The sequence below is a fragment of the Balaenoptera ricei genome, chromosome 10 (assembly GCF_028023285.1).
Source record: "Balaenoptera ricei isolate mBalRic1 chromosome 10, mBalRic1.hap2, whole genome shotgun sequence".
Lineage (NCBI taxonomy): Eukaryota > Metazoa > Chordata > Mammalia > Artiodactyla > Balaenopteridae > Balaenoptera > Balaenoptera ricei.
Window position 1 is genome coordinate 94,902,323 of NC_082648.1, and position 13,064 is coordinate 94,915,386.

At 49.0% G+C, this 13,064-nt stretch overlaps 1 protein-coding gene across 1 annotated transcript; it reads right to left on the reverse strand.

The window, feature by feature from the left end:
* Positions 1 to 279: 279 nt before the first annotated feature.
* LOC132373540 (apolipoprotein L3-like) lies at positions 280 to 12,850 on the reverse strand. The gene is given in 4 exon segments (XM_059936885.1): positions 280 to 856; positions 858 to 1,283; positions 6,199 to 6,319; positions 12,820 to 12,850. Coding segments are annotated over 3 exon segments (915 nt in total). The 5' UTR covers positions 6,273 to 6,319; positions 12,820 to 12,850; the 3' UTR covers positions 280 to 441.
* Positions 12,851 to 13,064: the final 214 nt, after the last annotated feature.

A 13,064-nucleotide genomic window follows, 5' to 3' on the forward strand; every position in this document is an offset into this window, starting at 1 on the left:
GGGGAGGGGTGAGAGAGGAGCCCCTGCTACCTCTCCTGGATCCCAACAATCCTAACAACTCTTTGGCTTTTTCCCGTGTTCAACCCTTTCATATTCCTGGCCTCTTGTTGCTAGTTCCCCCTGCCTCTCCCTTTATTCTGCCCCCAGACACTGCCCCCCCAGTGTCTTCTTTAGTCCAAAATAAGTGGCTTCTCTCCTCCCCTCACTCTCTAGGCCCCTCCCTTCATCCAGGCTCCACGCTCCTTCCTTCTCTCTCCCCCATCTGCCACCTGCATTCATCCCTCCCCTGCTGTGCTCAGCTACAGAAATGCCAAACTCCTAACACGTAGCTACATCTATGTTATCTCGCCCTCCTTTTCCCTCTAACAAGGTGCCTCCGTGCCTTGGCCCCCGCAAGTGTCCCTGGTCCCTGCACAGCTTGGGGAGTGGCTGAGTCAGGCCCTACTGCAGACTCTCATAGATCCGGGTGAGCACCTCCAACTTCTTCTCCAGCTCCCGGGCCAGCTGCCTCAGCCTTTCAGCCAACTCCGTCTTTGCCCCCTCATACAAGTGCTTTGCCTCTTTCACCAGGAAGGCCACATCCATCAGAAGGCAGACACCTGCAGTGGCCACACCCACAATCCGGGCTCCTTTGGTCATTGCCAGAGCCGTGCTTTTGAAAGTAACCTCTTCCTGCTGGCTGCTTTGGACTGAGATTATTCCACTGCTGATGAAGACGTTTGCATCCACTGCTAAGCCAGGGTTGCTTTTGACCGTCTCCATGGCACGGATATTCATTTCAATGCGTTGCACGGCTTCTGTGAATTTCTTTGTTGTGCTAACAGTTTGGGGGCTGATCTTAAGTACCTCCAGGAGCGCCAGTTGACATCAGGCGACTGACTTCGGGTTTTGCTGACAATGTGCTGACGAGTTCCACGATGCTGGTGGACACACTGGTCACAGCAGCTGCTGCTCCCAGCCCTAATCCAGTGGCCGAGAGTGCCAGACTCGCCCCCGCTGTCATGGGTGCCAAAGCCAGGCCAAGTATGGTCAGGACACCAGACACAGCGCCAGTGGAGTTGGCCACAATTTTGGAGATGGTGCGGTCCCTGTGGACCTTGTCAACCTTGTCTGTGAGTGCGTGGAGCTTTCCTATGAGCTCCTCTAGCTCCCATTTTACCCGAGGAAACCTGTTCAAAAACCCCTTCCTGTCCAGCTGGTCTTTTTGGAGCGTGACTTGGTGCTCCACGGCCAAGTCTGTTTTCAGCTCACTCAGATATTGATGCAGTGCATCTGAGTCTTCCCTGTAACAATGAAGGTCAAGGGATTAGAAAGACAGTTTGCTTGTCCATAAAATAGGCTCAACAAGATCTATTCTGTAAATCACAGAGATTTTGTTATAAATCAAATAGAAAAGAATTTCACAAATGTAAATTTTTCTCTTTCAACATTAAACACATGTTTTTGTACCCTGTAGATGCTCCATATACTTATTCAATCATGGAATAAATAAGCAAAAGTCATCTTAGGATACATTTAACTTAAGATAGGTATTTGAGGGAATTCCCTGGTGGTCCAGTGGTTAGGACTCTGTGCTCCCACTGCAGGGGGCACAGGTTCGATCCCTGGTTGGGGAAGTAGGATCCCACAAGCTACGTGGCATGGCAAAAAAAAAAAAAAATGCTATTTGATAAAGACGCCTCAGAGGCAGGTCAACACAATCACTTCCAAAGAGTAGGTAGAGTGGGAACTCCACAGATAAACACAGAGAAGTGGGATTGGAGCAGAAAAACCTTCATTCAGAGAACCTGAGTGTGTAGTGAGGAATCAACCTGCCCTTTGCCCTTGGCTACTAGGAAGGGGTCCCTAAGCCCCTAGAATATTCTGGCTGATACGAGTGTCCTCGTCTGCCTGGGCCTTTGGCCACTGGACAGTCTAACAGGGTGACATGTGATGGGGCCTCTGGGTCACGTGGTATCACATCTGACCTCTGGAGGAGCTGGACACTAAGGCATTAGTCTGACCTCCGGGAGGGCAGGAGACAACAGGTCAGCTGTGCAGGCAGCACGTGACTGAGCCCAAATAAAACTCCATACACTGAGGGTCCTGTTGAAAAAGGTTCTCTCCTTGGTCAAGTTTTAGTCAGGCTCTTCTGAGCCCTCTTCTCCAATAGGCCTCAACCTCCGCCTTTGGTGTCCTGTCGTTGACGGCCTGTATTGCCCAGTCTCAGCAAAAATTCGTCCAAGTCAGTTTAGTGAGAAGCCTTCCCACTGTTTAGATCTTATCATGTTTGATATCTGATCAAACTCCTCATCTCCCACCTTTGACGCATAAGTCCTTTACTTGCTTTTAGCAAGAATCCTGTTAGCAAATTTCAACAAGAATCCCCCTGCCCTCGATGTCTCCTCTCAGTGATTTTCCATCCCACCCCCCTCACTCTGATCATCGGCTACAAATCCCCACTCATCTTTGCTGTATTCGGACTTGAGCCCATCTGTCTCCTCTGCTGCAATGGTCTTCACACCTATCACGATAGTCCTGAAGAGAGTCTTCCTTATTGTTTTAACAATTGTCAGAATATATTTCTTTAAACAGGGTGAACGGCCCTGGTGGGCAGTGCTCCGTGTGTCCTGCCACACACTGAATCCAAGACAGTGACACGTCCTGAGGACAGTGGAAGCTTCCTGTGTGAAACCCGCCCAGACTCTGCCCTGTGGCTGATGGGAACCGGCATCCTTCCCTGTAATAAACCGTAACTGGGATCGTGACAGTTTTCAGGGAGTTCTGTGCCTCCTTCTAGGGAATTCTCAGACCTGATGGTAGCTGTGGGGATCTCCCAAATTTGCCATTGGTGTCAAATGTAAGGACAGTCCTGGGGGCCATGCCCTCAGCCTTTGCAGATTGGCTAATTCTGCGTACTTAAAGGTTTTTTAAACCCAAAATCAGAGCTAGAAGGAACCTTAACCATCATTTTGCCTGGCATCTGCTTTCCTTCAAGCCTGATGCCCTTGGCCTTCCCAGCTGAAGGTCACTGGGTCCATCCACTGCCCCAGTTGACTGGGAAGCAGGTGATATGCTATTAACCCTGGTTCTCCTTGGACTCTCCAGCCCGCCTCACTGATTCCTGACCCATCACCCAGCACCCCCGACCTCTCAGGGGTCACCAGCCTAACTCATACCTTAGCTGGTGACAGCTTCACATGCCTGCACACCAAGGCCATGTGCAACTTTATGGAACCTCTCAAAGATTCAAGAGATTTTAAGAAACATCCATGTGAACTGCTAAGCCTGAAGAGACCTGCATTTGCACAAGCTGGTGGAGGAAGAATTTTCCTCTTTGGTGGGGACTTGTGAAGTCTCGTCAGAATCCCTCAAATTACACAAAATTGGCAGCCACTCATTGTGATGCTGGAGGTCTCACTAAGCCACACGGCCTTCCCACTGGTCAGGGCTACTCTATGTAGATTGGAAGAGGGTCCCAGATGGCAATGGAGAACCCCAGGTCCCAGGCAGGGTGTGGAGGACACAGTCACCCAGGGCCCTCTACACCCAGCATGAGAGGATCAAGTCAGGGAGGGAAGAAATGTCCCCTCTCCCACTCACAGGGCCTCTGCTAGGGTCACAGCCCCTTCTGTTTTGTGTCCTAGGGACCCACTCGTCTCACTCTAGTCCTGGCTCTGCTGCCCAAGCCTTCCTACTAGTCCTCCAACCTGGACCCCTCTGCTCCATCCTGACCCCTGGGTCTGACCCTGGTCCAGGCCTCCCTGGGCCTTTGGATGAGATGATTGCACTTGGTTCCCCGCCTCTGACCCTGCAGTTCACTCTAAGTCTATGACCACAATCCATCAGATTGAATTGCTATTCCCACTGGACACCTGACAAATCTGAGACCCCAGCTCTTAAGCTCAGAGCCCCAGAGCTGGGCAGGGATAGAGCCAGGATCCAACCCAGCTCCATCCAATTCCACTCCAGCCTCTCTGCCTTATGGGCCAGCAGGATCCTGCAGTGTTGGTACAGTTCCTAAGATGGAGATTAAAAGGGCTCCAGCCAGAATCCCCAGGAACACAAACTGATGGTGTCAGGATTTTCTGACTTGTCCCAAAGGAAGTCCTACTTGGTTCTCATCTACAGGAAGCAGACCCTTGGCTCCTGTCTCTTCCCAACAGCTTTTGAGAGTTAACATTAGGAACCTGGGCCACAGCAGTGAAAGCTCCGAATCCTAACCACTAAACCACCAGGAAATTACCTTTAGAAACTGTTTTTCAAAGCAGTTGTTTAAATAGTGGTGGCGCAGTGTTGGATCCTCAGGTTCCCTGAAATAGAATACTCTGGACCTCGATGGCCACCTTTATTCACCTAGAGAAAGGACTTTTCCATTTGGAGGTGAACCTGTTGGAGTCACAGGGTCTGGAGAAAAACGGAGGAAGTTATAGGAAGAGACAAACCAAAACCGTATAGAACCAGCTGGAACCAAGGTGGCAAGGTATCTGACCTCACCAAACCCTCAGTCTCATTCTAGGCTGATTTTACTACATTAGCTACTAGATGACACACCTACGGATGACCATGACTGGAAGATGCAGACCAAAAAAGGATAAAAAGGGCGTGGCACCCCATTTCCAGGAAAGCCTGACCCCTTCCCTGCAGATGAATGCTCTGCCTCCCTGTCTGTCATTAGCCTCACTCCTCTTCCCTCTGTCTTTACTCTTTAAAATCAAATCCCTCTCACCATGTGGGTGAGAAGCTGATCTGTGAATTAAGTTCCCACATCTCCATTCTTTGGCCACTGAAGAAAACTTGGGCTGCATGGATCTCAGCTTCGGTTTCGGGTTTTTTTTGGTTGCAGAAACCTGAACTAGCATCATCTCTTCTGTACTTTCTTTTAATTCTTGTGCTTATATCAATAACAAGCGAGATTGAAAATAACCTCCTAAAAAGAAGAGCCTTTGCAGTCTATTTACTACCCTGCTTTTGTAAATCAGAAAAGAACAGCATATCTCCCCTAAGACTTAAGGAAGATGCTCCAGCTCCACCTTCAGCTCCCAAAGCTGAAATTCTACTGAGACGATTCCCTGAACAATTGACTTATGGGACATTAACACTATCTTTAAGTGCTCCAGCTCCACCTTCAGCTCCCAAAGCTGAAATTCTACTGAGACGATTCCCTGAACAATTGACTTATGGGACATTAACACTATCTTTTTTTTTTTTTTTTTTTTTTTTACTGTGGATTATGATTTTATTTATAAGTGTATAATCCTACAGTCTGATTTTCACTTAAAGTTTCTGTATATACTTAAGGACGAAGAAATTAATTGGTCACCCATATACACACTACTGTATATAAAATAGATGACTAATAAAGACCTACTGTATAGCACAGGGAACTCTACTCAATACTCTGTAATGGCCTATATGGGAAAAGGATCTAAAAAAGAGTAGATATATGTATATGTATAAAAGATTCACTTTGCTGTACACCTGAAACTAACACAACATTGTAAATAAACTCTACCCCAATAAAAATTTAAAAGTCAATAAATAAGTATACATTCACAGGAAGTTGCAAAGACAATACAGAGAGCTCCCACGTATCCTTCACCCACTTTTCCTTTAATGGTTATATTTTACAAAATTATAGTATGACATCAAACCAGGGTTTTTATATTGGTGTGTGTGACTGTGTGTGTGTGTCATTTTATCACATGTGTAGATCTGTGTAGCCACCAGTATAATCAAGATAGAGACCTGTTCTATCACAGATGTCAGATGCCACTCAGATCTCCCTCGATTAACACTATCTTTAAGTACTCTATAAGCATTAAAAAATAACCTCATAAAAACTGAAAATAAAATAAAAGAAAGTTAACATTAATTGAGCACATACTATGTTCAGCCATCATGTGAAGCACTTTGCATGCATGATCTCAGTTTCCTCACAATAAAACTGAACAGATGAAGAAACTAAGGCAGAGAGTAGTTCAGTAACTTGTCCAAGGTCATAACATGCCCCTTCCTTACAGGTTTCATCTCTTCTCAACCTGAGGCTGTTCACTGCCAGCAAATGACAAGGAGGAAACATTCCCCATGGAAGCTTGAAAAGGAACATCCTCAACCCCAACCATAGGATCCTGCCTGGAGGAGGTGTGTCTGCCAGGAGGAAACGAGCCTGGGGCAGGGGGATGTGAGTGACATTCCTGGTGCATCCATGCAGGTTACCTGGACAAAGCGGCCTTAGTCTCAATTCTCTTCAGGACTTCAGTCAGCAGGAGTAGCAGTTCCTCTCTGCTCATTATGTCCCAGAGGCACCCAATGACGTCCTCAAAAAAGCTCTCAACATCTAGATGAAAAGAAAAGGGAATAAGATTAGAAGAATTTGTGGTGGAACATAAATGGTATTGAGTGTAAAGGGGTTAAAATTCATCTTCCTGAGCAGCAGTCACCTGGGGTACTGTTGGTGGAGTTACCTGCTGTTATGGATGGAACTGTTTCTCTCCCACCCTGGAATCCATATGTTGAAGCCCTGACCCCCCAGGTAGGTGACTGTATTTGAAGATAGGGCCTTTAAGGAGGTAATTACTGTGAAATGAGGTCATAGGTGTGGGGCCCTAATCCAATAAGCTTCCTGTCCTTCCTAGAAGAGAAGAGATACCAGATTCTCTCTCTCTCTCTCTCTCTCTCTCCCCCTCTCCAATCTCCTCCCCCACCCCGCCCCCGCTACAGAGGACAGGCCATGTGAGGACAGAGCAAGAAGGCAGCTGTGATTTGCAAGCCAGGAGGAGAGGTCTCACCGGAAACCAACCCAGCCAGTACCTTGATCTTGGACTTCCAGCCTCCAGAACTAATTATCTACTCCTGGGATTTAGATGTCTTTAGGAATCTAAAATTTTAAACCTTTAGAAAGAGAATGAAGACAGGGCACATATGGTTTATTAGTTACCACTTCCAGCAGAGTCTGGAAAGCACCCGATAAATGAATGTTTTCATGTTTTGTCAGTGAAACAAACAAATATTCACATTAAATGGGAAAAAGACTGTAATGACTATAAATAGTCTCAGGTCAGTACACGGCAAGATTACCGCCCAAATGAGTTACCAAAAACATGTGTGTGTTTCAGAAATTTGGAGGTGATAGAATTGCTGGTAAGAGACTGGCGACTGGTGTGTATATATGTGTGGGCTGCGACTTGATGTAAAATGGATTTCCCTCTATATCCACACAAAGAGGCATTATTCTTATATCACAGAAGAAGAAAGTGAGACTCAGACAGGATAAGGGACCACCCAAGGCCCGCAAGCAGAAAGGTCAAAAGTTGAATCCAAGGCCAACCGTCAGACAATTCTTTGAAGCCTCCTTGTATTTAAAAAACTGTGATTTCTTCATTCTGCTCTGTAGTATACTATGGGGCTTCTTTGCAACTAATTTCTGTAGTGTATACAGAAGTAGAAATATAATTGTTGTATACACGAAACTTATATCATGTTATAAACCAATGTTACCTCAATTAAAAAAAAAAAGTTTCAGGGGCTTCCCTGCTGGCGCAGTGGTTGAGAATCTGCCTGCCAATGCAGGGGACACGGGTTCGAGCCCTGGTCTGGGAAGATCCCACATGCCGCGGAGCAATTGGGCCCGTGAGCCACAACTACTGAGCCTGTGCTCCGCAACAAGAGAGGCTGAGATGGTGAGAGGCCCGCTCACCGCAATGAAGAGTGGCCCCCGCTCGCCGCAACTAAAGAAAGCCCTTGCACAGAAACGAAGACCCAACGCAGCTAAAAATAAATAAATAAATTTATAAAAAAAAAAAAGTTTCAGACCACATGCCATTGTGTAAAACTACCATGGGAGAGGATTCCTCCTGCTAATCACAGACACTCCGGGCTGGGCAGTGGAGGGCAATTCCTCGGGTGGGGGAGGGGTGGGACCCCGGCTCTGATCCTATGATCAATCCCCATCACCTCTCTCTCCTCCAGGCTGGTCCCAGGGGACCCAGCTCCCCACTGGCCCCATTGGACCCAAGATGAACTGTTGATAAACAGCAGATCACCCTGTTCCAGAGGAGAGTTTATCCTCAGGAATTCACCAGCCCAGCCCTCCCTCAAGGATCCCAGAGTCTGCTGGGGTGGCTCCTGGCGTCTAATCTGTTCTCCCCTCCCTTATCCTTCAGCTTGACTAATTTGCTCTCGTGGGCGGCTCCAGGCAGGATGTGGTTTGGTTGCTGAGCAATGCAGTGATGGGGGAGAAGCAAACCTGAGGAAACAAGACTCAAGAAAACGCGGTGCTCATGTGGGTGCGTGGTGATTGTTTAGGTTTTTCTTTTTCCCCCTTCACTAAGGGGGAAAGGAACCCAGGGTTTACATGGAGGGAACCCACAGTACTAAATCTGTGCATTGATGGGATGGGGGTGGGTGGGGGAAATAACTGAGCACCTGCGTCTCTGCAGGGGTGTTGAGATCAATAGAACCAGTACCTGCCTGAGGCAGTGACACCTGGTAAGCAAGTGCACCGACAGAGCTGCGGGGAGTAGGGGGGGGGAGGGGTGAGAAGTCTGGGGGAGGGGAGGTTTCAACCTGAAACTAACAAACTCCAGGTAGAGGGGACAGCACCGACACTTAGGCAGGCCCTGCTGTGTGGCGGGCACTGGCCCACGCCACGAACACATGTTATATTAGATCCTCAAAACAACATAGGGAAATATTATTCTCATTTTACAGGTGAGGTCAGGTAAGGTGCTCCAGGTCACACAGGTGGGAGGTGGCAAAGGCCAGACCGGGGCTCAGTTCAGGGTCCACTGAGCCTCGCAGAGCCGCTGGGCTGGCAGCAGGGCGAGAGCTGAAGGAAACAGCCTCTGTGGTAACGCCCCAGCGTCTGGGAGCAGGAGGAGGCTTGGACAAAGGGAGAGGCCAGGAGAAGCCTCCAGGGATGCTGGTGGACCTCCTCTCCCTGCCCCGCCCGGCCTCGGGGATTCCCATCTGCTGTCCCCCCTCCCCATGGGCTGTCCTGTCCTCACTTCTGAGTCACTTGCTGGATGGCAGTGCAGGGGTAGGTGGTGAGGAAGTGAGCATCTTGGTCCTGGCTCCCTGAGGGGGGGCCGGGAAGGAGGCTGTGGGGACAGACCCCTGGGTTTGGGGACCTCCTCTTGGCCCCTCTTGGGGGCTCGAGGGTGCTTATCCATCCCGTTCTTTTTTTTTTTTTTAAAGCTCTCAAATTTATCCTTTTATTATCCTAGCTATACTTCCAAAAGCCAGCTAGCTTTTAAGCTTTCATTCTTTTTTTTTTTTAATTAATTAATTTTTTTTTTTTGGCTGTGTTGGGTCTTCATTTCTGTGCGAGGGCTTTCTCTAGTTGCGGCGAGTGGGGGCCGCTCTTCATCGCGGTGCGCAGGCCTCTCACTGTCGTGGCCTCTCTTATTGCGGAGCACAGGCTCCAGACGCGCAGGCTCAGTAGTTGTGGCTCACGGGCCCACTTGCTCCGCGGCATGTGGGATCTTCCCAGACCAGGGCTCGAACCCGTGTCCCCTGCATTGGCAGGCAGATTCTCAACCACTGTGCCACCAGGGAAGCCCCTCCATCCCGTTCTTGGTTCTTGATTCCTCTGTTGGTTAACTCAGCCTGGAGGCACCACCCTCAATTCTAGGTCACAAGTAGGAACCAGCCAGAGAAGAGGCAGCTGACTACCTAAGTAGCAGAAGGTTACTGTGCTCATGGTAGCAGCAGCTGGGGTCTCAGCGTTTTCCCTTCAGCTCGCCCGCCTGTGTCAGGCTGGAAGGAGGTGTCGCTTCACCCTTGGGAAAGAGAAAACAGACTGTGGGCTTGATCATGAGTGAGCAGTGGTTGCAGGGAACAGCGAGGGGCGAGTTCTCTGGTGGGTTCCCCTGGGACGGCCACCAGTGCCACAGTGGACTTAACCCAGAGAGGTTCTCTGTCTCCTGGGCTCTGCTGGCCGCTAGCTAAGGAAAGTTACTCATCTCCCGTCAGCGGCCTCCAAGCCCAGCCAGAATCCTGCTCTCCTGTTGCGGCACAAGGAGAAGATAATCAGACAGGAGACAGCCATCTGCAAAGTTGTAGAAGTGAAGCAATAAAACCAAATACAGAAAAAAAGATAAGAAGGGAATACTCTGGAAATTACGTGATATTGGGAACACTAGCGTTTACTAATGGGTAATAATAACGATCCAGTGTCTATGACGTGCAGGGCTCCTGAAACTTTGTTCGGCCCTAGTGATATAATGGTATTAGGAGAAGGTGGGGAGCGGTATAAGAAGTATAAAAGTAAGTGAAATTATTATCTTTCCTGGAAGGAAGTAAATAAATAATATCAAAAATTTTCAATCAAGACAAAGAAAAATGGAGTACCTAATGTTTATTAGCTACTGTGCTTGATGACTCCCCACTTTGCATCAGGCACTATTCTAAGTGCCTGGTATGCATTCACTCACTTTTAGTTCTCACAATGACCCTGGAAGCAAGGAAACTGGAGCTCAGAGAGGTTAAGTAACTTACTGAAAGCACCCAGCTAGTGGCAAAGCCAGAATTCAAGTCCAGGTTCCTGTCTCCAGTGCACACTCTCACACTCTTCTCTCTCCCAATGTAAGAAATCATTTTAACACATTGATTAACTGCCTAAAGAAAAAGCAAAAAATTAAAGTGGTTTTCCCTGGGAAGGGCTGAGCAGAACCTACTGTGTGAATCGATTTGTTTTAAAGATATGCACTTATTATTTTGGATTGTTTTAACTCTAGGACAGCAAAAGTCCCTTTATAGTAGTTAGTAACCCACCACCTTAAAGATGATGGAAGCAGTTGGATCAAGCGCCAACGAGAAATAAGCCTGATGTGTCCTGATGTTACAACTGTCAGAAACATTGTAGCAGAAACATTGTCAGAAACAGTGTAGCAGAAACATTCGTGTTTATAAAACCAAGGCTCTCTAAGAAAGGTAGGGATGATGACAGGTATAAACCAGAATAATCGGAGTGAACTGTCACCTTAAACAGATACGTTTTCCAGCCGCATCTTGCCCACCCACATCGGCACCCATGGGCTTCTGCCCACCCAAGGGAAGCAAGACTCCTTGCAGGGGAAGTGAATTCCGCAGGCCGGCATATCTGCTACTCCAAAGGCAAGGATGCTCTCGAAGACGTTCAGAGCAGTGTTTAGAAGGGGCACCACAGGTAAGTCCTAACGACTCACATATAGTAATAATAATAATAATAATAATAAAAATAACAGTAATAATGATTACTATGATCATGTTTTTAGGCCAGGTTGAGTCTGTGAAAGGCCATGAGTTCATAATAATATTCAAATGAGAAGAGTTTAGATAAAGTGTGTCCAAAGAGGTAGATATAAAGGTCAGAAAAGGTAGCTATGCTCCAAAGAAGAGTGAGTATAATGGGAAATATTTCATTGTTAATTGAAGTTAATAACAAGAGGAGTTTTAAAGTCTATGGGGATATTCCCTTCTGTTTATTTACATGACTATTTAAAAAGGATTGAGGAAGAAAACAAACAAACAAACAGCCCCTGACATCCCAGGCTGGGCTGGCACTCACAATAGGGCGATGCTATTCTCCTGTGGGACGTAAAGACTCTCACAGGACCCCAGCCTCAGACAGGGTTACCCTGAGAGCATGAGGAAATGAGACAGCAAACACTCATCACTGTGCTGCCACCAACACAACACTCCCTCCCTTGGCTGAAAAGCATGACTGACTGTCCTTCTTTACCGATTATACCTTTATCCTCACTCTGGTCTCCCCTCTCCATAGATGGATTTCCTGAGACACCTTCAGTGTGAACTGCCCCCCATTCTCTGCGGCACCCAATCGACAGAGGCCCCATTTCCTTAGAGCCTCCCCCAAATGACCTGACCTAAGCCCAAATCCTAGAATCTTTCTTTCGAACACCTTCTTTCTGCGATGCCCAGGGTTCCCCCTCAGGAAGAGTAACAGACAGCTTGTCCACTATGGGAGTGTGCCTGAGGCTGCAGGCACTGACGGTGTGGATGGAGAGAATACACACGGGCGGCCCCGGCGAGGGTAAGGATGCCGAAAGTAGGTTCCTTTCTCTTTCCAAGCCACCCTTGCTCTGCTCATTCCCCGGCTGGTCCATTTCCAGCTCCTGTTCTTTGTTCTCAGACTTGATCTTAACAACACAGTGTTCCTGTGTCTTGGATGCTTTCCTGCCCACCTGCTCTCATGCAGTTCCACCTCCTCCAAAGCCACCCGCCTCCCCCCTCGACCCTCTGCCTCTCGTCTCAGGGCCTGGACATCAGGTATGTGTTGCCGGGCCCCTCTGCGGCGAGGGGTGACTGTATGACCCAGTCCTGGCTAACGCGGCACAGAAGAACTCAGCAGAGGGGGTCCTGGAGGCTCCCCGCTGTAAGGGACAGGTGGGAGAGGAGAGCTGGCTCGTCCCCTGCGTCCTCCTCTGCCTCGAAGCTGCATGAGGCCGGGGGCCAGGGCAGCCAATTGAAATCATGAAACACAGGCACCAGGAGGCAAGGAGGGGGCGGAGGAGGGCTCGGGCAGAAAGGCTGGATCCTGGATGACTCCAAACACTTGTAAATGGGGCTGCGCCCTCGACCTCCTCCTTCTGTCCTTCTCTGCCGTTCTCGGCCTGGCCCTGACCCTCGTCTGCAGCCTCAGCTGGGTGTGGACGCTGGACGCTGCTCCCTCCTGCTGGACTACTCTACGGGGCGTCCTCCTCTGTTAGCCTCTGGTCCATAACTTCCCGGAATAGTTGTTGGTGGGAGAAGGGAGGACCCTGGAGAAGCCTGTCCCCACCCAACTGCATAGCCAGACTCGCCCTCCCCTCGCTGTGAGCGGGCAGAGAGTCTCACCAAGCACCTCCCTCCACGTAGCTGCAGGGCCTCCTCCTTGGTCAGGGAAAGGAGGGGTTAAGACAGGATCAAGTTCAGAGTCCTTAGCCCAGCCCCCAGGCCCTCCTACTGCTCCAGCTCCTGTTTTCCTCACCACTCCCTGCCTCCCTGGGCCTGGTCCAGGTGCCTGGAGGCCTCCCAGCTGTCTGGCCTCTGATTCCCCGCCAGCCTCCGGGCATTTGCTCAGACTGTCTGTCCCTCCCCCT